The sequence below is a fragment of the Myotis daubentonii genome, chromosome 3 (genome assembly GCF_963259705.1).
Source record: "Myotis daubentonii chromosome 3, mMyoDau2.1, whole genome shotgun sequence".
Taxonomy (NCBI): domain Eukaryota; kingdom Metazoa; phylum Chordata; class Mammalia; order Chiroptera; family Vespertilionidae; genus Myotis; species Myotis daubentonii.
The window spans coordinates 173,978,593-174,004,250 of record NC_081842.1 but is presented as its reverse complement, the minus strand read 5'-3'; the positions used below and the strand labels follow the sequence as shown (position 1 = coordinate 174,004,250).

Genomic DNA, 25,658 nt, shown 5'->3' with positions numbered 1-25,658 from the left:
CCATTGCTCTGAGGAAGGTCACCAACAGGGACCTAAGGGAGGTGCTAGAATGAAGCTCAGACTCCTAATTTATAGCTTTGTTTTTCAACCAATAGTTCAAATGCTAAAGAGGAAATGCGATATAAGAGGAGCAGGAGCAATAAAGCACACACATAAGGAAAATTTTTGTAGCCAAAATATGACCGCACCTGAAGTTTGTTACCATAAATACCAGAGTATTAGGACACTTAACTCAGAGGAAGGAGAGACTTACAAGCCATCAAAGCACTCTAGGTCAATGTAATCCTCTGGGAAATTAGACTGAGAAGACTTAAAAACATAAAGACATACAGGGAGAAGGTCTGCTGACATATTTATGACTAGGTGGATCCTAAGCACCTATGAATCGCTTATTCACAAACAAGTACTAGAACATTTGTTGACCAGGCCTGACATGCTTTTCCATAGCAAAGTGACCAGTTTAGTAAATATTTTTATTCACGAATGGTTACAATAGGAGAGAAACTCTGCTTTAAAATTAGGTGGGACATTACTTACATTTTTAAATAAATATTTCTTTTTCATATGTATTGCTTTCAGAGAGGAAGGGGGTTAGAGATATAGAAACATGAGTGATAAGAGAGAATCATTGATTGGGTGCCCCCTGCATGCCTCACATGGGGGATTGAGCCCACAACCCAGGCATATGACCTTATTGGGAATCAAACTGTAACCTCGTGGTTCATAGGCTGATGCTCAACCATTGAGCTACACCGGCTGGGCCATTAATTATATTTTTAAAAAAAGGTATATTTTATGCTGAACTAAAGATAATTCAGGGAATTTTCAGTTTGGAGAGAAGTGTCAGTCTTCATGGATCTGTGTTCTTGGTTGTAAATGCAAAGACACACAAATCAACAGAAGCAGCTGCATAAAGCCCTAGACCAGTGATGGCAAACCTATGACACGCGTGTCAGAGGTGACACGCGAACTCATTTTTTTGGTCGATTTTTCTTTGTTAAATGGCATTTAAATATATAAAATAAATATCAAAAATATAAATCTTTGTTTTACTATAGTTGCAAATATCAAAAAATTTCTATATGTGACTCAGCACCAAAGTTAGGGTTTTTCAAAATGCTGACACACCGAGCTCAAAAGGTCGCCATCACTGCCCTAGACTGATGCTCAAGCTTGCCCAGACTTAGAGGCACTTGGAACTTGCTTCAGAAATAGATGGAGATCAGGCTCCATCCTATTGCAGACGCTCCTGCAGTTCTTGGGCCTGGGGACCATAGCTCCACTTATCCTGGGGCCCCTGCTAATACAATTCCCTGAAAGGTTTCTTTTGAGTCTGTACGCATTCAAATCGCTGGAAACGAGCTGCAACTCCCCAGTGACATAGTCTAGTGGTTGACTGAGTCTAAGACTAAAAGGGATATTCAGGTAAAATGACAGTGTAGTGCTCCATTGTACTTCCAGGATTCACTCTGGAAATAGAGTATATTCGCTGTGTTGGTCAGCTTGGCTGCAGGAATCACTCCAAAACCTCAGCCTTGCAAGAGCAAACATTTCTGTTTCTTGCTCATGTCAGTCAGCAGAGGTGGGCCTGCTGCTGTGCCTGCACCCAGGTCTCTGAAGGAGAACTGTCCTCATGGCACAGAGAACGGGCAAGAGGCAGAACCGAAACACAGCCACTTTTGAAAGTTCTGCTCAGACGTGCTATGTCTCCCATCCTCCTCTCGCATCTCTCAGTCAACACGTGTTGAAGACAAATCCAGCCATAGAGTGGGGATGTATCTCAACCTGCTGAGCAGGACTGCGTGGCCCCATCACAGTCATGGGCAGGGAGGTAGAATCCTTATTGTTTTCCCCAACCTGGAAAAATCCCTGAGCGGAAAGACTTGCTAGAGCGACCCCAAGGCATCAGTACCCTTCTTTCCTCTTGCATTCAGCGCAGACATCATGAACTGGTGCTCTTTCCAACTCAATTTTAGCTTTAAGTTTTTCAACATAGTGCCCTGAACAACCACCTAGTCAGTCAGAAACAGCACCAGAGAGTAAATTTATCAGCCATCCCTGCACTAGAGCATTATTTGTCAAACCAGGTTGTCATCCCAATTGGGGAGATTTCTAATGATTATATCTTCTCAGGCCCACCCCAGGATGGACCTTAAAAGAGAAGCCTCCTTAACAGATTGCTTAGCATGCACCACTCTGCCTAGGCTCTGTCCTTCGAGGGACCTGGTCGAAGGGAACGGGAGCATGAAGCATGTACTTTCCAACTGCTCCAGCCCAGGGGCCGATGCCTTGTGGGAGGAAGGCCATCTCTATTTCTTTAGCCATAAAATAAGGTAGCTGTAGCATAGAGGTTAAGAGTAAAGGTTCTGACGTCAGATTGCCTGGGCTTAAATCTCCCCTTCACCCCTTGGCAGCCATGAGAATTGAGATAAGTTCCTGAACTGTGATTTCAACCTCTGAAAAAGGATCTACTTTAGAACTGAAGCTCATTAGCATGCATGAGCTAATTCATGTAACCTGCAGACAAGAGCGCCTGAAAACGTTCTCCAAAAAAATGGGCTACAATTTCATAATTTTTCTCTAAGACCTGTCTTTCAGAGTCAGAGACTGTGTATAAGTATATGGGAAGTACCTGACACATAGCAAGTGCTCAGAAGGTGGTAACATTGCTATTATTCAATGTGTTTTAAACAATTTTTATAAAGGGACACATTCTTTTTCTATTGTGATAAAAAATTTAGAACACAGTATATTCTGTTTTTCATGTGTATATCCAGTGCTGATGCCAACCAGAGGGGGGCCCCGGCTCAGCCCCTCAGCCATTCCCTCACCTCTCTTCCAACCAGCCCTAATAAACAAACATACACTGAGTATAAACACCTCCAAGACACATCCCTAAGCCAGTGATTTTCAACCTTTTTCATCTCATGGCACACATAAACTAATCACTAAAATTCTACCGCACGCCAAAAAATATATTACATTTTTTTCCACTCTGATAAAAAAAAATAGTATAATTTTGATTCATCCACACCGGATGGCTATTGTTGTACTGGCTGTTGTCATTTTTTATTTTGACAATCCAGGGGGAAAAAGGAGGTATTGCATGGTTTAAAAGTTCTTGCGCCACAGTGGTTGAAATCGCTGCCCTGAGCCATCCCTAAACCATATGTCATGCCTTATACCTGCTCCAAACTAATTGCCATCTCAAAGCCTCTCCCATGTTGAAATTCTGGAATTATCCTTAGGACAACTGAGTATGAGGTTAGTTAAACCGATATATGTGGGAACCAAGATGGCGGCATAGGTTAACGCCGGAGTTTGCTGCTTTGAACAACTACTTCAAAAGTGAAACTAAAAGACGGAACGGACATCACCCAGAACCACAGGAACGCTGGCTGAGTGGAAGTCCTACAACTAGGAGGAAAGAGAAACGCACACGGACACTCAGAGGAGGCGCAGTGCTGAAGTCAAATTCTGAGGTGCGGAGTGCGCGGAGCTGGCTGGTGGCGGAGGGCGCGGTTGTTGTTTTCAATCGGGAGGGAGTCGCAGACTCTGAGCACCAGATCCAGGCGAGTCTTTAGGGACCCAGACTCAAATGGCAGAAGCGGGTCTGTCTGGCTTCGGTCAGAGCGAGTGCAGCTTTCTCTCCGAGCTTTGCAGCGGGTGCTGGGACTCAGAGAGGCAGAGCCCCTTGGGACAGGACTGAGAGCCGCCATAACTGCTCTCTCTGGCCCACCCTGTTGATCCTGTTCGACCCGCCCCGCCCAAGCCCTGCACAGAGGCATTTGCCGGATAGCCTCAGGCAAAGGCTAGACTAGCACCTCCCTAGAGGACAGAAGTTCTCTCACTACTGACACAGCTGATTCTCATAGCCACTTGGCCTGGAGGTCAAACCCTCCCTGGAAGTAGCTACAACAATCAAGATTTATCTATAAGACTGCGAACAAAGACCACTAGGGGGTGCACCAAGGAAGCATAACAAAATGCGGAGACAAAGAAACAGGACAAAATTGTCAATGGAAGAAATAGAGTTCAGAACCACACTTTTAAGGTCTCTCAAGAACTGTTTAGAAGCTGCCGATAAACTTAATGAGCTCTACACAAAAACTAATAAGACCCTCGATCTTATATTGGGGAACCAACTAGAAATTAAGCATACACGGACTGAAATAACGAATATTATACAGACGCCCGACAGCAGACCAGAGGAGCGCAAGAATCAAGTCAATGATTTGAAATGCGAGGAAGCAAAAAACATCCAACCGGAAAAGCAAAATGAAAAAAGAATCCAAAAATGCGAGGATAGTGTAAGGAGCCTCTGGGACAGCTTCAAGCGTACCAACATCAGAATTATAGGGGTGCCAGAAGATGAGAGAGAGCAAGATATTGAAAACCTATTTGAAGAAATAATGACAGAAAACTTCCCCCACCTGGTGAAAGAAATGGACTTACAGGTCCAAGAAGCGCGGAGAACCCCAAACAAAAGGAATCCAAAGAGGACCACACCAAGACACATCATCATTAAAATGCCAAGAGCAAAAGATAAAGAGAGAATCTTAAAAACAGCAAGAGAAAGAAACTCAGTTACCTACAAGGGAATACCCATACGACTGTCAGCTGATTTCTCAACAGAAACTTTGCAGGCCAGAAGGGAGTGGCAAGAAATATTCAAAGTGATGAATACCAAGAACCTACAACCAAGATTACTTTATCCAGCAAAGCTATCATTCAGAATTGAAGGTCAGATAAAGAGCTTCACAGATAAGGAAAAGCTAAAGGAGTTCATCACCACCAAACCAGGATTACATGAAATGCTGAAAGGTATCCTTTAAGAAGAGGAAGAGGAAGAAAAAGGTAAAGATACAAATTATGAACAACAAATATGCATCTATCAACAAGTGAATCTAAGAATCAAGTGAATAAATAATCTGATGAACAGAATGAACTGTTGATTATAATAGAATCAGGGACATAGAAAGGGAATGGACTGACTATTCTTGGGGGGGAAAGGGGTGTGGGAGATGTGGGAAGAGACTGGACAAAAATCGTGCACCTATGGATGAGGACAGTGGGTGGGGAGTGAGGGCGGAGGGTGGGGCGGGAACTGGGAGGAGGGGAGTTATGGGGGGGAAAAAAAAGGAACAAATGTAATAATCTGAACAATAAAGATTTAATTAAAAAAAAAAAAACACGATATATGTGAAGGAAGCCTAGAATAATTATACCTTTTAAGCAGTTCCCCCTCCCATATCCTCACACTCTTACCAGTCTCAGTTGTACTTAGATATTATTAAACGCATCTCTCTCAATGATTGGTTTTCCCAGGTGAGGAATGAAATGAAAGGAGACCTGATTCTCCTAAAATATGTAAAGTACCCAGGCAGGCATTGCATTTCCTCATCATAAACCTCCCTAAGAGCCTCTCCTAAAGGAATCCTGAGATTTATTCTCAGAACCTTGATTATGGGGTGTGGACACCAGAGCCTGCAATAGAAAACAAATTAGGTTCCTTTAAGCATCAAGGTCCAAAAACAAAGAAGCAGCTTTTACCAAATTATCTACACAATTCCCACCTCGAAAGGGTCCTTGATGCCCAAGCTAGAGTGATGGTCTGTGCCAGTTTGCCAGGGACTATCCCACTTTTAACAATGGAAGTCCTTTCTCCCAGGAAAACACCCAGTCCCAGGCAAACTTGGACTCTTGGTCTGCCATAGCTGAAGCCAAGAAGGTGAAATAAAAGCCAGCATGTATGGATTCAGAGTTCCTGTCTGTTAGGTAGACACAACTATAGATATAAATACTGATCACTGGCCCCTGCATCTCAGGTGCCTTGCAGGGAAAGACCACATTATTTTGTAATTCACACAACTCTGAAATTGGGGGGCGGGGGAGGGTTACACTTCAACTTTACAAAGGGGAACACAGCATTTCTTGGATCCTAGGCTTTTATAAGAGAAAATAAAATATTTTAAATGAGAAATTTCAGGAATTCCAGTCACTGAACTAGGCTGCCCACCTCTTTCTTCCTGTTTGATCTTTGAAGATTAGCATTCAGTATTTTTCCTGACATTTATATTGAGGAAGGAGTATAAGATTATTAAAAACAGAGAAACTCAATATGGGAATGCACATCAAAAGGTCTTCAAGACAAAGGAGGGATCATATGATTTGAAACCAGAGTTACTAGAAGCATGTGTGCTGCACTTCATTTTCTAGTTAACAGTGTAACATACGTCAAAATATGATTTAAAACACGTCTCACAGCTGAGCTGGCATTTGGCGATCCTCAGCCTTCTTTTGCTCTTGAGGACGGGGGTTCAAATCCAAACGAGGTTAACACTTTGTACTGGTACATATTCCTGGTGGATGAGGAAAACAGTCTTAGAGTTTAAGTAAAATGAAAACATCTGTTCAAGTCCTGAGGGAGAGGATTGTTTTTAAAAAAGAGGGGGGAGGGGGATGCTTGGTTGTTAGAGCTGGAGATGGCCTCAGTAACTTTACCAATGTTAAAGGATTAACTTTCAGTTGCCTTGCTCATCTAGGATGATGAAAATGTGTACGTGAGCTTAGATCAGACTTCATTTTTCAGGATGCCATACCTATCGTGTCCCCTATCCCTGTCTAAAGCCATATGATAATGTCTACTAACTGGATTCACATCCTTTTCATACTAAATCAGTGAGTGACTGACCTTTTGCCACATGCTTTGAAAGCCATATGATAATGTCTACTAACTGGATTCACATCCTTTTCATACTAAATCAGTGAGTGACTGACCTTTTGCCACATGCTTTGTCTTGGTCAGTAGCTGCTCACTCTAGGCAGAAGTTGTATTAGTTAGCTGTTGCTAACTCTCAAAATGCCACAAACATACTCTTTCAAAACAATACGGGTCCAGCGTGACTGAGTTTTCTGCTCAGGCCTCAGTAGGTGCTGGCTAGGTTGTGTTCTGATCTGGAGTTCAGGTCCTCCTCCAAGCTCTTATGGTTGTGGCAGAATTCAGTCGCTTATTGTTATAACACTGAAGCCCTGATTCCCTTGCTGGCTGTCGGCCAGCCACCACTCTCACTTCCAAGAGACTACCTACCCTCCTTGCCACATGGCCTCTTTCATTTGCAAAGGGAGCAACAGAGCATCTCCCTCACATGGAATCCTTTTCACACGTTGAATTACTGACTTCGGGAAGAGCCTAGTCTCATTTAAGGCTCTCCTGATTAGGTCAGGCTCACCCAAAACCCATCATATTCACAGTCCTGAAGATTATGCAGGGGCTGGAGATCTTGGAGATCATCTTAGAATTCTGCCTACCATAAAAAATGCAATGCAACCTTCCTCCTTTCAATCCTCTAGGCCTGTTGTAAGGGGGAAAGACTGTGAGGAAAAGCTACATGTCCTGGAGTCTGCATCCTGGCTCTAAGGCAAATTATGTGGCATCTCTGTGCCTGTTTCCCTTACTGTAAAAATTAGGATTGAGAATCCAATTAATGTCTGTTAAACATTTAGAACAGTGTGCCCAGACGTGGTAAGTGTCGCTGTGGACTATCACTTACTCTCGGCAATGACTGAGTGCTTGGCAGCCATCATTTTTTTTAATCCTCATAATAATCTTGAGAGATAGGCATTATTGGCTGCATATTAATAGATGAGAAAACATAAGTACAGGAGGCTAAGTAACTCCTTCAGGGCTATGTAGGCTACGAAAACATAGATATGCTGGGATACAACCCAAAACTTCAGCAAGAAATGGGAATCTGGGAAATTATTAGTAGTGCTCTGTTCCTGGAGCATTCTTCCAGGGCAACTGTAGGATTCAATGATATAATGATGACATAATATATGTTAACGGATTTCAAATGGTAACTTGCCATATGTTAAGATACTGTTATGAATACACCTGTACCTACTGGTCACTTATTACTTGATAGTCTCTGATAGTCAAAGAACGAGAATCAATTTAGAGAGGGATTTGAGTGAGGGCTTCTACACACTGAACCTCAGGACTTCACCCCGACCCATACACTAGTGAAGTAGGTAGAGTCCACCTCGGTGAACTGAGTGAGGCGGGGGCGGGGCCTTGACGACGAATCTCATTGGCCTTTCAAAGTGAGACGATTGGACGGTTGGCTCCGGAGGTTTCTAGAGGTCTGCGCCCTGTCGCTGATTGGATGAGAGGTGGTCAAGCTCCCACCCCCTTCTCCATACTTTTCGTAAGGGGCCTGTTGCTTGGCAACCGATTTGCGTCTACCAGCTAAGCAGAGCCCAGTTACACCTGCGAAGAGAAAAACTGGCTACCACCGCCATAAGCTTATGCCTCCCACGCCCACCTCACGCACCAACAACCCGGAGTCGTCCCTGGTGCTAGTCCAAGTTTGCCGGGAGACTGGGCGGTGAGCTGGCGCTGCAGTGGCACACGAACGTGCCCACGTTTCCCCTCTGGAAGTCTTCGTTTGGAGGAGTCAGAGGAGAAGAGAGAGTCGCTATTATATGCCCAATTTAGAAGCCATTTATCTTGGGAGCACAAGGCGTTCTGCAACTCTAGAAAGGAAGTAACTTAGGTCAGTTAACCAGGTGTGGGAGGGTGACTCGTAACCTCACACACCTGCCTCAGAGCAACGCCTGTGAGCCAAGTGCCAGACTCTTTGCTGCCTTGTCATGAGTAGCAGAAGTTACTTCTTGCTGCAAAAAGACTTGAGAGACTTGGAAGAGAACGAGTATAAGGTGAGTACTGGGGACCCAGAGGGATGGGTTTCACTGGGGCAGAACTTTAATAAAGCAGCTTAATCTGCGTTTATTCTATAAGGCATAATTAAGTTCAACCTAATTTACCACTACAGTACTGTTGTTTAACAAATCTATTTTACTATAACAGTCCATTTTATAATAATAGTTATTTCATAATGATAATAGCTAACAATATTGAGCACATGGTGCTGAGTAATGTATGTAGACTTAAGCCCTGAATATCAGGGTCTATCGTGTTGTAAGTGACTAACAGGTAAAAGGTTGCTGTCATTAATTACAATACTATAAGTAGTGTTTTGTTTTACCTATCAGAAACCTAAACCTCAAAAAGGTTCAGTAAATATTTAGCATCAGAATTGCTCTTATTTGTTTTGTTTTGTTTTGTTTATTGATTGTAGAGAGGAAAAAACACTGATTTGTTGTTTCACTTATTTATGCATTCATTGGTTGATGCTTTTAAAAAATGTTTGTTTATTTATTGATTTCAGAGGAAGGGGGGGGAGAGAGAGAGAGAGAGAGAGAGAGAGAGAGAGAGAGAGAGAGAGAGAGAGAGAGAGACTGATTTGTTCTTCTATTGATTTATACATTTTATACATTCATTGGTAAATTTTTATGTGTCCTAACAGGAGATCGAGCCTGCAACCTTGGCATATCTGGCTGATGCTCTGACCAGCTGAGAAATCTCTTGCTCAGGGTCTTGTGTTCTACTACTTGTGTATGGTGCACTTTTTGCTAACCTGTCACAAGACGTAGATGCCCTTCCCTTATAATTTTAACACAGAGGAAGGCTTTCCTCCAAATGACACCAATGAAGTTATTTTCATATTGTTTCTGCTCTACCTGAACTTTGTGGTTCCCTGTTGAAAGGACAATTCCATGAAGGAGAAATGATATGTAATTATAGATAATGTAGATAATAGAGATATCTTACAATGTTTATTCAGACTAGCACCAAACATACTGAATAACTATGTGGTTGCTCAGAAGTATTTATTGAGTAAATTTAGGTGTATTTCCCAGCATCATTGATAAGGTTTTTTCTGAAATACAGGGTGGGTCAAAAGTAGGTTTACAGCCCTAACCAGTTTTGCTCAGTGGATAGGGCATCGGCCTGCGGAATGAAAGGTCCCAGGTTCGATTCCGGTCAAGGGCATGTACCTTGGTTGTGGGCATATCCCCAGTAGGAGGTGTGCAGGAGGCAGCTGGTCGATGTTTCTCTCTCATCGGTGTTTCTAACTCTCCATCCCTCTCCCTTCTTCTCTGCAAAAAATCAATAATATATATATATGAAAATATGTATATATATATATATTAAAGTAGGTTTACAGTGTGAGTACTGGGAACACAGTTTGTTCTTGTAGTATTATATTTTAATTATTGTATTACTTTCCATGAAAGCAACTGTACACCTACTTTTGCCTACTCTGTACATTCTCGTCCCTCTTTTGGAACAATATCTCAGCTGTAGGGGAATTTATTTTCATATGCAAGCATAATTTTGGAGTTGTGTTTTTCTTAATGAAAATGTTCTGATTCATGCCTTCCATGTAGCATTTATACAGTTTTTAAAAGCTCTGAAGAGATGCATGCTTTCCAATGAATTCCTTCTCTTCTAATTTGAATCTTAAATTGGCTATTGAAGTACATAAGCCACACATCTGAATCTTGACTTTCTAGTTCCACTTGTGATTTCCACACTTAGGATTTATTTAAAATTTACTATTTTTAAAATATATGTTTTATGGATTTTAAAGAGAAAGATAGAAACATCAATGATGAGAGAGAATCATTGATCAGCTGCCTCCTGCATGCCCTTCTCTGGGGATTGAGCCCACAACCTGGGCATGTGCCCTGAATGGGAATAAACCCATGATCTCCTGGTTCAGAGGTCAACTCTCAACCACTGAGCCACACCAGCCTGGCCTGAATTTATGATTGTGTGGAACCCACCTTAACAGCTATGTAATAACACAAAATATCACATCTCCCCAAATCAGCATATAAATAAATTCATCAGGAAAAGAAAATGTAGAGTTTTTAGAATTCATTGTAACCTGATAACTGCTTTTCAAAGCTGCAATAAATATTTAACTTTTTAAAAAAAATAGTAAAATTTTTACTGCTTTGATTTCTTTTTTAAATTAAAGGGTATTACTGCCTTTCCTGTAAGTGAAGACAAGTTGAAATGGGAAGCTAGTATTGAAGGTCTGAAGGATACAATTTGGCATGGTATGTATTCTCAAAACCAATCTACTTTTTAGAAAGTCTTTATGCCATTATTAGTCTATCTTCTTTATGTGCAAAAGAAGGTTGCATTATATAAATTTTCTAGAATTCTGAAAGTATTCATGTGTTATTTTTTCATTGTATGGCTTAATTTTTGACATTTGTCAACCTAAATAGAAATGTTAGTTTTGAATTTTTCTTTATGCCAAATCTTAATGTTATTACATTGTTTAAGAAGCTGACACAATAAAGCATAACAGTTGAAAATATCTTCTAACAGTCTTCCATGAAATCAGAAAATAGTGTCAAAATTCCTTTTGTCATCAAAATTCCACATTATCTCTCATTTTTATTTTCTATGATTCTTCCCAAAATTTCCACATATCAAATTCTCAAGAAGACCGGGCCACTGTAAACTTTAGTTATCATGCATTCTATCAATAGTGGATTAATGAGCTAGATTTGCTGAGTGAGGTAGGGGAGAACAACACGTAAAATGGTTAATTACAATAAAATATAACATATGCTATTAGGATTTCGAACAGAATGCCAAGGAGGCATTCATTAGTTAATTTTGCTTGGATAGTCAAGAAATGGCTTTCTGCCCTGGCCAGTCTTCTCAGTGGTTAGAGCATCAGCCCATGGACCAAAGGTTCTTCAGTTCAATTTCCAGTCAAGGGCACGCATCTTGGTTGCAGATTCAATCCCCGGCCCTAGTCATGGTGCAAGAGGAGGAAACCAATTGATGCGTCTCTCTCACATCCATGTCTCTCTCTCTTTCTCCCCCCCCAACCCCCCCGCTTTTCCACTGTATAAAAATCAATGGAAAACATATCCTCACTCCAAGGGTAAGGGTTCCATCCCCAGTCAAGGCATATGCTGAAGAGAACTGATTGATGTTTCTCTTTCACATCAGTGTTTCTCTCTCGCTCATACTCTCCCTCTCGCTCCCACTCTCCCTTCCTCCCTCTAAAATTAATTTAAAAAATAAGAATGCATAAGAGTTTGCTAGGTTTAGAAGGGGTCGGGGGGAAGGAAATTCAGGCAGAAAAAGCAGCATGGCAAAGAGAAAGTGCACCAGGTTCTGAAACAGTGAGTTTAGTCAATATGAATGGGACAAGTGTTAGGGGGATGGAGTTAGTGGATGGAAAACAGGCTGACAAAATAGTGGGATTAGATTTGAGGAGTCTATTATACTATTTAGAGGGGTCTATGCACACTATGTTCCAATTTACTCAAGAATAAAACTCTAGGGACCTTGGGAGGCTAAACTATAATAAGAAACTTTAGTGTTAATCAGGTTAGAGTTAATGAGTACAACATGACAGCTTAGTAAAAATATTTATTTTTATATTATAGGACTATACTTCCCGCTGACAATAAATTTTACAGCAGAATATAATCTCGTCCCTCCAGTTGTGAAATTTAAAATCATTCCTTTTCATCCAAATGGTAAGGACCAAATGAGATTTTTATCATCAGGAGCTCTATTATCTTTGTTCTGTATTAGTATTTAATAATGTTTCTTTTTAATGTAATAACAACTATGGTATGATTACAAAATTAAGCATTTTTATTGGGGAAAACATAAAAAGAAAAAATTATCACTTTGAATCCTAATTCAAAGAGATATTACTCTCAACATTTCATTAAATCTATTTACTTTTCTCTATATATGTATTTTTTTCACATAGTTAAGGTATTAGATATAAAGTTTTGCAACTAGTTTTTTTCCATTTAATATTACATAAGCTTATGGCTGCATTATTAAACATTCTTAAAAAGATCATTTTTAATGACTACATTGTTCAGTATTTTAGTTGGATTAATTTTTGTTATAAAATATGATACACTGACAAATTAACATTTTAGATAAAATTACATTAGATTGCTACTTTAAGTCACATACAAAGTGTATTTCTGATTGATTAAAAAGCTAAAAATTTTAAATACTACAAAGAAGGGAATTTAATATAATTTTTTATGTGCTTGGTGAAGAAGGCCTTTCTAAATGTGATAGAAACTGAAAAGCATGGAGGAAGCACGACACATTAAACTACATAAACTTTTTTAAACTACAGATAATGACATTATAAACAGAGACAAAATACATTGATTTGCAAACTGAGGGAAAATACTTGCAACACATAAAACAGAATATCTGTAACCTATAAAGAATACATGTAAATCAATAAAAAACATAAAGCAATAGGAAAATGGACAAAAACTATAAACAAACATTTGGTAGAGAAAATATAACAAAAAAATGTAAAAATATGTTCAATCTCGCTAATAAGAAGAAAATGCATGTTAAGCTGCATATAAATGCATAAAATTGGGATTCATTGTTTATGTTTATAGACTATTAAAATAACAATTTTAATAAAGTTGGACAAATATGGGTCCTCCGACATGATGCCCTTCAGGTGTCCTTTTGGGGAAGCAATTTGACAGTTTCTAATCAAATATAAAATGCAAATAGCCCGAAATCCTGTAATACTATGTTTACAAATTATGCCATAAAATACTAGCACAAGTGTGCAAGAGAATGTTTAAAAAGGTGCTTGCTCCCAAAATAATAGAGAAATAGGAATGATTCCAATATCCATTCATATAGAACATTTTTTAAAGTGAAGTGTTCTAAAGCTCTCCATATATTGCTCTTAAACAGGACAAGGAAGGTCTACTCTGTGGAATGGGAGGCGAGGACAAGGACATATAAGAACACCTCTTCCCATGGTCGTTAATCCAGTAATTCCATTTCTTTCAGTGTTTATTTTAAGCAAATAATGGCAAATGTACACAACTAATTCTGTATCATAAATTTAATTTTATTCTTTAAAAATAGGTTTTAATTTCAAAATCAATAATGTAGTTGGGAAAATTACATTAAAGTATAAAGTAAGTTTAGGAGCAAGACAAGGATGCCCATTCTCACTACTTTTATCCAACACTAGAGGCCCAGTGCATGAAATTCATGCACGGTGGGTGTGGGGGTCCCTTAGCCCGGCCTGCACCCTCTCCAGTCTGGGACCCCTGCCAGCCTGATCACCCCTAACCACCTCTGCCTGCCAGCCTGATCCTCCTAACTGCTCTCCCCTGCCAGCCTGATCCCCCTAACTGCTCTACGCTGCCAGCCTGATCACCCCTAACCACCTCTGCCTCGGCCCCCACCACGGCTTTGTCCAGAGGACGTCCGGAAGATGTCTGGCCTAATTAGCATATTACCCTTTTATTAGTATAGATAGTATTAAAAGTTTTAGCCAAAGCAATTAGGTGAGAGAAAGAAATAAAAGGCATCCAAACTGGAAAGGAAGAAGTAAAACTGTCATTTGCACATGGCCTGATATTGTATATATATATTTAAAAAAAAAAACATTAATAAAGCCCCCCCCTCAGAAACTGTTGGAACTAATAAACAAATTTGATAAAGCTGCAGCATATACAAAATTAATACACAAGAATCTGTTGCATTTTTATGCATTAGTAAAGAAGAGGAGGAAATATGGGAAAACTTGTGATTGCTCTTCTTTCTCTCCCTTACCCCTCCCAGGAGGAGGAATGACTTACCTAATTGGGGAGATCTGAGAAAGAATTGAGCATGTGTGGCTCAGCACTTTCTCAAAACTTTCCTTCTAATAAGCCGGACCTTAGAATGGGCACTGTCTCTGTATCTTCAGGCAGGAAACCTAGGCAGGCCTCCATTTGAGGGGTTAAGTTCAAATCAGGGAGACTTTTGTGGAACTTGATTAAAGCATTGATCAGCATTCTTCATTTCAGTATTACGTATCATGAAGTTGATACTTTTCACTTGCATCTTTTAACACTCTATTTATTATATACACACCTTGGAGGGGAGGAATGTTATTAGCCCCATACACCATAAACTGTGTGCTCAGTTCTAAGTCTTTAGATACATACAACCTAATTGCCTTTCACTGATGTTATTTGTAATCCCACCAGGAAGCACATATAAAGTTCATATTTTACTGCTCTCCAATTCTGGACATTGTAACTTTGGAGAAATATTTTTTTGACAATTTAATAAGAATCCGTTATTTTAATATGCGCTTTTTTAATATGTGTGAGTTTAACATTTTTTCATATCTCTTTATTGTGTTTTTGATTTCTTGAATTGTCTGGATTATTTAAAATGTTATCACATTGTTGTAGGTGTTGCAAATATTTTTCTCCATTTGTCATTTTTAAATTTTATTGGTGCTTGGGGTTTTTTTACATTTGGGATTTTTAAAATTTTATATAGTCATATTTATTAGTCTTGTCCTTTGAGATTCTTACAGTTATCTTTAAGTTTAGAAGTTCTTTCCAAAACACAATCAAATTATTTTAACTTTCTTCTGGTTATTCTATAGTTTTGTTTTGCATATTTAACTCTATTCTTTGTTTTTAAAAAATACAGGTTGACTTAATTAACTGTATTAGTGCAGAGGCCAAGCTTCCATATAACTTTCCAATATACACATAATAGGACAAAGTTGGCAGGGAAGTTTTGCCATCCTCAATCTATGACTTCTGTTTCTGGATCTAAAGCATTTACTGTTTAACACCAATGTCCAGCCATTGGGGAAGGGGTAAAGAGAAAGTAAAGCAATTTCCTTAAGAAAATATGATCCAAAAGTTATATACTTTACTTCTGTTGATATCCCACGATTAAAACTTAGTCACAAGGCTTCTTGCTAGAGGGGAGGCAGGAGAAAATAGTCTGAGCAACCATGTATTCATCTAAACAGAGTAGGGTAATGGGTATTGGGGCATGTCTAGTCTTATTACAGAGAGGAAATGGAAGAGAGGAAGAGTAGATATTGAAGGATGATGAGTATTTTTCAGCAACACATTTTATACCATTTTTTCACCTTTTCTTTCACCGCTGAATCATATTTTCACTTTTTAAAAAATATTTTTTTATTGATTTTTTTTTATAGAGGGGAAGGGAGAGGGAGAGGGATAGAGAGTTAGAAACATAGATGAGAGAGAAACATTGACTCAGCTGCCTCCTGCACACTCCCTACTGGGGATGTGCCCGCAACCAAGGTACATGCCTTTGACCGGAATCAAACCTGGGACCTTTCAGTCCTCAGGCCGATGATGCTCTATCCACTGAGGCAAACCGGTTAGAGCCATAATTTCACTTTTAACATACAACAGTTTTAAAGCCCAACCAACTGAGCCACACTGGCCAGGGCTGAAAGTCCATGCTTTTAATAGTTACACTGTGTTAACTGGCATATTCATTGCACATAATTTTTCTGCTTTGTCATTTGCTTTCTAACTGCTTGTCAGATTTTGGTGTTCGTAAACTTTAGATAATAATTTTATTATATACATATTACTATTCATGTATTATTTTAATACAGTAGACCAACATACTGGTCAACCCTGTATAGATTTTTTGGACGACCCTCGTAAGTGGAAAACAAGCTATACATTGAGCAGCATCTTACTCACCCTCCAGGTAAGAAGAGATTAATATACATGCCCTCTTTAATTCTTTTAATTATCTCAGTTATTCAAAATATAAAAAATAAAACATATAATGCATATTTAAATGTTTGAAAGACTCAAGTAAGCTTGTTTAAATCACTAATATTTCTATATCAAGACTATAAAAATGGAACTTGAATTATAAAGACTATTATTTTAAATTGACAACCAAAGAATACCTACTTTATACAAGAAGAAAAGAACTGTTTGGATGGTTTTAATTCTGGAAATATAGTCTTACGTTTTCTTTTGGTTCCTAATTTCACTTCATAGTGTTGAACAGGCCTTTAGATCCTTTCTCATTCACGAACCTGCCTTCTTCAGAGAAGTGAATCAAGTGACTACAACTTCAAGTGATCAGTTTTATCTTACGTTTCTGACAGTGCTAGGCATTTGCTCTTTTATAGGCTTTCTTGTTTTAAAATCATTTCTTATTGTTCAATTACAGTTGGCATACAATATTATATTAGTTTCAGATGTACATACACCCCAGGGATTAGACATTATATAACTTACCAAGTGATCATCCTGATAAATCTATTAGCCCTCTGACACCATAGGTAGTTACTAGAATATTATTGACTGTATTCCCTATGCTGTACTTTACATCCCCATGACTATGCTGTAACAACAAATTTGTATTTCTTAATCCCTTCATCTTTTCCACCGATCCCCCCACCGCCCCCCCCCCCACCCATCTGGCAACCACCAAAATGTTCTCTGTATCTATGAGTCTGTTTCTGTTTTGCTTGTTCATCCAGTGAGCAGTTAAACCACGGATTTTCCCCTCCCCTCCGGCAGATGCCTGTTTCTAGCCTGCTCCCTTTACTTCTTGGATCCGTGGTCCTTAGCAATATGCCTTGGTGTGGTGTTTTTCTTGACCCTCAGGGAGCCTCCTTTCTCATCCATGCCCAAGTGAATGACTTCAGTGTCACTTGCTTAGACTACTTCTGTCCAGCTCATCATTAATATCTGGAGTTTGATTATCTGAAATACTTGGAGAATAAAGTATTACGGCTTAATTGAATTTTCTCAGTGGTAGAATTATAATAAAAATTTTATTTCTCCCATTTCTTATTTTTTAATTGAAATAAAATAGTTTTCTGTCTAGTCATCCTATCTAATAATAGACAAACATGGTAATTAACCATACCTCCGACATGCTTCCCATTGGCTAATCAGGGCAATATGCAAATTAACTGCCAACCAAGATGGCGGCCGGCAGCCAGGCAGCTGAAGCGAACAGGAGGCTTGCTTGCTCCAGTGATGGAGGAAGCCAAGGTTCCCCGCCTGCCACTGCCGGCCTTTGAGCTGCAACTCTAGCAACTATGTTGCAATTATAGAAGCTAAACAAGCTCCAGAAACCTGCTTTCAGCTAGCCAGGCTTCAGCCAGCAGTATCGCAACAGTGTTACAATTATAGAACCCAAACAAACCCAGATCCCTGCTTTCAGCAGCCAAGGACTCAGAGCTGGAGCCTAGCCTCAGAGCTAAAGCCGGCTCTCAGCCCCAGTGACAGCCATAGAAGGTAAATAAATCCCAGAATAAAAGAAAAAAAAGAAAAAAAGGAGAGGTTGGGAGCTTCAGTCACCCGCCAGCCTGAAAACAGCCCTCAGCCCCTCACCCAGACTGGCTAGGCACCCCAGTGGGGATTCCCACCCTGAAGGGGGTGTGACCAGCTGCAAACAGCCATCATCCCCTCATCCAGGTTGGCCAGGCACCCCAGTGGGGACCCCCACCCTGAAGCAACAAGATGGCGGCTAATTTGCATACTGAAGGTGGGCAGCAGTTGGCAAGGCTGTCTGCGGTCCGGGACCAGATCTGTGACCCTGCTGGGTGTTGGGCAGTGCTTGAGGCTGTCCGTGGTCTGGGGCCCGGATCTGTGACCCTGCTGGGCGGGGGGCAGTGCTTGAGGCTGTCCGTGGTCTGAGACCCGGATCTGTGACCCTGCTGGGCGGGGGCAGTGCTTGAGGCTGTCCGTGGTCTGGGACCCGGATCTGTGACCCTGCTGGGCGGGGGGCAGTGCTTGAGGCTGTCCATGGTCCAGACCCTGATCCGTGACCTGGCGGGCAGGGGGCACCGCAGGAGGCTGTCTGTTGTCCTGAACCCGGATCTGTGACTCTGCCGGGCGGGGGGCAGTGCTTGAGGTTGTCCACGGTCCAGACCCGGATCCATGTCCTGGCGGGTGGGGGGCAGCGCTTGAGGCTGTCCACGGTCCGGACCCGGATCCATGTCCTGGCGGGTGGGGGGGCAGCGCTTGAGGCTGTCTGCGGCCCCGGGACACGGATCTGTGACCCTACCAGGCGGGGGGCAGTGCTTGAGGCTGTCCGCGGCCCCAGGACACAGATCTGTGACCCTGCCGGGTGGGGGGCAGTGCTTGAGGCTGTCCGCGGCCCCGGGACACGGATCTGTGACTCTGCCGGGTGGGGGGCAGTGCTTGAGGCTATCCACAGGATCAAGACACGGATCTGTGACCCTGCTGGGCGGGGGGCAGTGCTTGAGGCTGTCCATGGTCCAGACTCTGATCCGTGACCTGGCGGGCAGGGGGCACCGCAGGAGGCTGTCTGTTGTCCTGAACCCGGATCTGTGACTCTGCCGGGCGGGGGGCAGTGCTTGAGGTTGTCCACGGTCCAGACCCGGATCCATGTCCTGGCGGGTTGGGGGCAGCGCTTGAGGCTGTCCACGGTCCGGACCCGGATCCATGTCCTGGCGGGTGGGGGGGCAGCGCTTGAGGCTGTCTGCGGCCCCGGGACACGGATCTGTGACCCTACCAGGCGGGGGGCAGTGCTTGAGGCTGTCCGCGGCCCCAGGACACAGATCTGTGACCCTGCCGGGTGGGGGGCAGTGCTTGAGGCTGTCCGCGGCCCCGGGACACGGATCTGTGACTCTGCCGGGTGGGGGGCAGTGCTTGAGGCTATCCACAGGATCAAGACACGGATCTGTGACCCTGCTGGGCGGGGGGCAGTGCTTGAGGCTGTCCATGGTCCAGACTCTGATCCGTGACCTGGCGGGCAGGGGGCACCGCAGGAGGCTGTCTGTTGTCCTGAACCCGGATCTGTGACTCTGCCGGGCGGGGGGCAGTGCTTGAGGTTGTCCGCGGTCCGGACCCGGATCCATGTCCTGGCGGGTGGGGGGGCAGCGCTTGAGGCTGTCTGCGGCCCCGGGACACGGATCTGTGACCCTACCAGGCGGGGGGCAGTGCTTGAGGCTGTCCGCGGCCCCAGGACACAGATCTGTGACCCTGCCGGGTGGGGGGCAGTGCTTGAGGCTGTCCGCGGCCCCGGGACACGGATCTGTGACTCTGCCGGGTGGGGGGCAGTGCTTGAGGCTATCCACAGGATCAAGACACGGATCTGTGACCCTGCTGAGTGGGGGGCAGTGCTTGAGGCTGTCCGCGGTCCCGAGACCTGAATCCGTGACCCTTCCCGGCGGGGTGGCAGCTCTCACAGGGTCGGATCGGCTGGGGTTGGGCAGGGCAGGACGCCTGGCTTCCACCCAGCCCCAGTCACTCTGGGCAGGTGAGCAGCGCAGAGAGCCTCCGGACAGGGGAGGCAGGCTGGCGGAGGGCGGCCTGTACTCCCCACATGGTGGTGGTGACCGCTGTGAGCGCCACAAGTGGAGCTTGCAGGCTGAGTTGAAGTAGTGCCTGCAGGCCATCAGCGCCCAGGAGTGGCTGCGCAAGATCCACCTCCTGGCCCAGAAGGTGCAGGATCGCAGGGACAGCCACCGTGGAGGGCCAGACTGCTATCCTCCTGGCTGCACCATGGGGATTTGCGAAGCTGCAAAGCCAGAGGCCTCCAGTGTGCACATCCCCCCCTGGCATGCGAACATCCCCCAGCACACTGTCATCCTCCCACACCTGGAACAGTTGCAAACCAAGGTGTGCACAAGTTCCCCCCGCCTCTCCACCATACTTCCATCAACCCGGCATGCCTAACACCCCCACAGGATGTGCACACATCCCCTCTGATGTGCTCACTCACGTCCTTTGGAGAGTGTCTGGGTGTTCTGGGTGCTGAGGGTGGGCACCTGTGAGATGACAGTGAGAGGACAGAGTGGTGATGTCCTGTTCCCATGGAGGCCAGTGCAGCTACGAGATCACCTCTGGGGGGTTAATGCAGGTGCTGAGGCAGGAGCAGGTGCAGACAGACACACCTGGTGGGCACGGGCAGCCCTCACTGAGGTGCCTTCGGTCAGCGTTCAAGATCAAGAACCCAGAGGCAGAGAGGAATTTCCGCCTTCTCAGTGAAACAGTGGGATAGTCAGGGTGACTGTAGAGGAGGAATGTGCACTTTGGGTGCCAGCACCCATGAGCGAAGGCTGCCCTGACTGAGCGTCGCTTGCTTGGCGCCTAGCGCACTCCTGCCGGGCAGCGGGTGACAGGACGTGCTTTTCCAAATTAATGAGAGAAAACGTTGATTTTCCTGCTACCCACGAAGGTGGAAAGTGAAGTGGGGAGACGTGGGGAGTGAGCGAGGTTCCCTGTCTGGGGGTTCCAAATCTGCTGTTGGTTTCTTTCACCGCTGACTAGAGATAAACAGGGTATCCCCCCAAAATGTATACACACACTGAATACCTACTAATTCCAATGGTTTTAAGCATAAGAAAGAAACAACAATGGAGCTGTTATCTGTTAAAAGTGTGGGCACAAACAGGTAGTTGGACATTCCCTGAGGGGTCTTAGATTGGAGAGGCTGAAGGCCAGACTGAGGGGCCCTTCCCCCCACCCCTACCCCAGTGCATGAATTTCGTGCACCGGGCTACTAGTCTTTATATATCAAGTAAAATTTAATCTTTTTAAAGATACTATGTTTCATTCATTCATTCACCTATTCATTCATTTGTTCATTCATTTTAGAAATGTATATTGAACATCCACGTATGCCAGCCATGTTCTGGGAGACATTTGAGCAAAAACTTTCAGGAAGTGAATGAGCATGATATGCAGATAGCTGGGGTTGGTCTTTTGAATTTTTTTAAAACTGGGTCATATTCCTATCTACCTCTTCACAGTAGGATCTGCCTTCAGAATAGAAAACTGAATGGTCCCGAAATGTAATGAGGGAGGGCAAACCAGAATGAAATGGTGAATATTCTGAATTACTGAGTAATTTAATACAAGGTAAATTTGGGGCTCCGAGATTAGATTGTTTTTGCCACATACTCGTTTGGACCATTAGACAAGTTTCTTCACTTCCAAGTAATCTCAATCTCTTCCTTAGTGAAATGGATCTGTTAGTAGCTACCTCATAGATTTAATAAATTAACTAACACATGTAAAATACTTGGAACCACGTGTGGTCTAAGAAAATAGCTCAATAAAAGCTAGTTAATTTTATGATTGTCCTTACTTTCAAGCAGTAATGCAAAGTGACGACAAGTGTTGTCATGGAAATACATCATGGGAAGCCAGTAGATGACAAAGTTGTTTGTCTTTTTATTTTTCATACAGATTTATAAAACAGATATGCCTACACTGCAGAAGTTTTTAAGACAGTGGAAAGGAAAGGAAAATTACTGATAATCACAAAGAAAAACCCTAATCCTACTGTTATTACTAATTTCTTCTGATCTTTTCTCCTATTTTTCTGTTTAAAGTCCTTCATTTTCACATTCACTAAGGGTTAAGTCCAGTTCTGCTGCCTGACAAATGGTTTACTTCTCCTCACACCTGGAATCTAATACACTGGGCCATCCCACTCATATTACATCTTCATGCCTTCCTTCACTCCCCGTGCTTGGTTCAATTCAGACTTAGAAGCATTTAGAGTTCTAAACTCTAAAGTTACAAACTTAAGCAAGTCTCAGACCTTAAAAAGTGCTTAGGCCAGTCCTCTAACTGACTGACAACCCATTTTCTCCTTTTCTCTTCCTCAGTCTGTCTGGCTAGCAAACTACTCACATTATAAAGTCAGATCAAATAAGTGCTCCTCCGGAATGTCTTTCTTGATCTCCTTTCCTCGGTGGAATTGATGGCTTTGGATTATGAGGGACTTCCTTCGTCCCTTGCAAATTTCCATCAGAGCTCTGTGATAGTGTAATGCACGGACTACTTCCTTATCTGCCTTTCTTCATTGGACTACAAGCTCCTCAAGGTCAGGGAACAGGTCTCACGCATCTTTTACTGCCCCCCTACCCCCACCAACACCCAGGGCAATGTTGACATTCAGCAGGTACTAAGTAACATGAAGGAGGGAAGGAACCTGAATTTTTACATGGTTGCAGTTATGACATACATGTATAAATTATATAGCCTATTTCTTTTTCACTTAACATTTTATCTCAAGTAACTTCCATATTACCGCAGTTAATATTTTGATAGCTATTTAATAGTCCTTTCAAGGTCAGTGTGGCCCAATAGAACTTTCTGTATGGATGGAAATGTCCTTGATCCGTGCTGTCCAATATAGTAGCCACTAGTCACATGTGGTTACTGGCCACTTGCACAGTGGCTAGTGCAGCTGTGGGCAAACTACGGCCCGCGGGCCGGATCCGGCCCGTTTGAAATGAGTAAAACTAAAAAAAAAAAAAAAAAAAAAAAAAAAGACCGTACCCTTTTATGTAATGATGTTTACTTTGAATTTATATTAGTTCACACAAACACTCCATCCATGCTTTTGTTCCGGCCTTCCGGTCCAGTTTAAGAACACATTGTGGCCCTCAAGTCAAAAAGTTTGCCCACCCCTGGGCTAGTGTAATGAGGAACTGAGTTTATAATTTTAAGTAATTTAAATTGTCACGTGTGACTAGAGACTGCTGTAATGAACAGTACAAGTATAGGCCATAATTTCTGATTACTTTCCCTTAAATAATAGGTGAGACACATTTAAAATGATCATATTGTTATTCAAGGGAGTGATACTTGCCTGGCTGATGTGGCTCAGTGGTTAAGCGTCGATCCAGGAACCAAGAGGTCACCGGTTCAGTTCCCAGTCAGAGCACATGTCCGGGTTGTGGGCTCAATCCCTAGTAGGGAGCATGCAGGAGGCATCCCATCAATCATTGATGTTTCCATCTCTCTATCCCTCTCCCTCTCTTCTAAAAAAATCAACAGAAAACCTTATTTTAAATAGGGAGTGATACTTGAAATAGTGTTTAAAATATTTTAACATCCCAATATACTAATCATCTCCTAGATTTTTTATAATCTTAATTTTTTAATACTTACATATATAATGCAAAGGTAATTATCAACACCCATCCACAGAATGAATTAATTTCTGGGCTTTAATTAATTAGATACTAGAAAATATGCTTACTGGTGAAGTTGTTTACTGATGCTTCAGATCTTTGAACTTACCCTCTGCAGAGCTTCCTCCCTTATTTTATACTATCACATGGCTAATTTAAAAGTTGGATTTTTATTTTTTACCAGGGCTTCTGATTTATGCACTTTAATATATTCCTTATATTCCAGTTCTTAAAAATCATTAAGTAGACTTAGTAGCATGTGTACACATTATGTGAAAAGGTCTTAGGCACAGTGTCAATGTGAAGACTATTGAATAAACTTTACCAGATGTTTCTCTCTGAGTAAAATTATCTTTCCAGCCAAAAGCCTAAAGCTTGCTCTGGTAGATAAGTTTCATCTGCTTCCCACCCACTTTGAAAGGTATAGTGCAGTTCACATTGAATCCTGATTTAAGCAATTATAATATTTTTGGAAATGTAGCTCAAATGTGTTTTCCAAATAGGAATACTCAAATAGAAAATTATTATTGCTTTTGAAATATCAGATGTCAAATTATTGCTTTCATTGGTGAAAGATTGCCATCATTTCCATGACTCTTAAGTCACAATTACCCACTTTGACCTGTGTCTACACTTAGGTATTCTGTTAGTTAGCTATATATTTTGGCTACACTGTATTATATAGTTTTCATGTTATAATATAATATTCTAAATACTGAACTATTGAATAATATTTCCAATTTAGGCTAATATTAACTTTGAGGTGCCAGGTAAAACAATCATGGTCTAGCAGAACTATTAAGTTTTGGTTACTGCTGGTCCCCTATTTTCCCTATTTTGTCCAGAGGTGCTTATATTATCACTAGAGGCCCAGTGCACAAATTCATGCACCAGTGAAGTCCCTCAGCCTGGCCTGCAGGATTGGGTTGAAACTGGCTCTCAAATATCCTCCAAGGGGTCCCAGATTGCAAGAGGGTGGAGGCCAGGCCAAGGGACCCCATTGGTACACAATCGGGGCCAGGGAGGGACACGGAAGGTTGGCCAGCCGGAGAGGGACCGCAGGGGGGCTCCAGGACATGTCTGGCCTGTCTCACTCAGTCCTGATTGGCCAGACCCCAGCAGCAAGCTAACCTACCAGTTGGAGCATCTGCCCCCTGGTGGTCAGTACACGTCATAGCGAGCGGTTGAGCAGCCTTAGAATATGATTAGCATATTACGCTTTGATTGGTTGAACAGACGACCGGATACTTAGCATATTAGGCTTTTATTATATAGGACTAGTGGCCTGGTGCATGAAATTCATGCACGGGGAAGGGTGTGTTCCTCAGCCTGGCCTGCACCCTCTCTAATTTGGGACCCCTCAAAGGATGTCCTACTGCCAATTTACAGGGATCGGGCCTAAACCAGCAGTCGGACATCCCTCTCGCAATCCGGGACTGCTGGCTCCTAACCGCTCACCTGCCTGCCTGCATGCCTGATTGCCTCTAACCACTCTGCCTGCCCACCTATTTGCCCCCAACTGCCCTCCCTGCTGCCAGCCTGCCTGCCCCTAAATGCCCCCTGCCAGCCTGATCACCCCAAACTGCCCCCCCTGCTGGCCTGCTCACCCCTACCTTCCCTCCCCACTAGCCTGCTCATCCCCAACTGTCCCTCTGCTGGCCTGCTCACTCCAAACTGCCCCCTCACTGTCCTGATCACCTCCAACTGACCCCCACTAATGGCCTGCTTGCCCCCAACTGGCCCCCCTGCTGGTCTGCTTACCCCCAACGGCCCCGCCCCCTACCAGCCTGATCACCCACAACTGCCCTCCCCTCTTGGCCTCTAACCGCCTCTACCTTGGCCCCACCACCATGGCTTTGTCCAGAATAACATCTGGAAGGTCTCTTGGAAGGTCTCCCAGTCTAATTAGCATATTACTTTTTTATTAGTATAAATATATTTGTCTGTAAATATGATTATGATTGCAGATATGAGTAGGACCAGGTAAAATTTTAT

At 42.9% G+C, this 25,658-nt stretch overlaps 1 protein-coding gene across 1 annotated transcript in view; it reads left to right on the top strand.

Moving 5' to 3' along the window:
- The first annotated feature begins 8,476 nt into the window (after positions 1-8,476).
- Positions 8,477-25,658, top strand: part of UBE2U (ubiquitin conjugating enzyme E2 U) — a 37,758-nt gene continuing 20,576 nt past the window's right edge. Inside the window, exons 1-4 of the mRNA XM_059686086.1 lie at positions 8,477-8,721; positions 10,893-10,974; positions 12,331-12,423; positions 16,347-16,444. Of these exons, the coding sequence (XP_059542069.1) occupies positions 8,656-8,721; positions 10,893-10,974; positions 12,331-12,423; positions 16,347-16,444 (339 nt within the window). The 5' untranslated portion in view covers positions 8,477-8,655. The remainder of the gene's footprint in view (positions 8,722-10,892; positions 10,975-12,330; positions 12,424-16,346; positions 16,445-25,658) is intronic.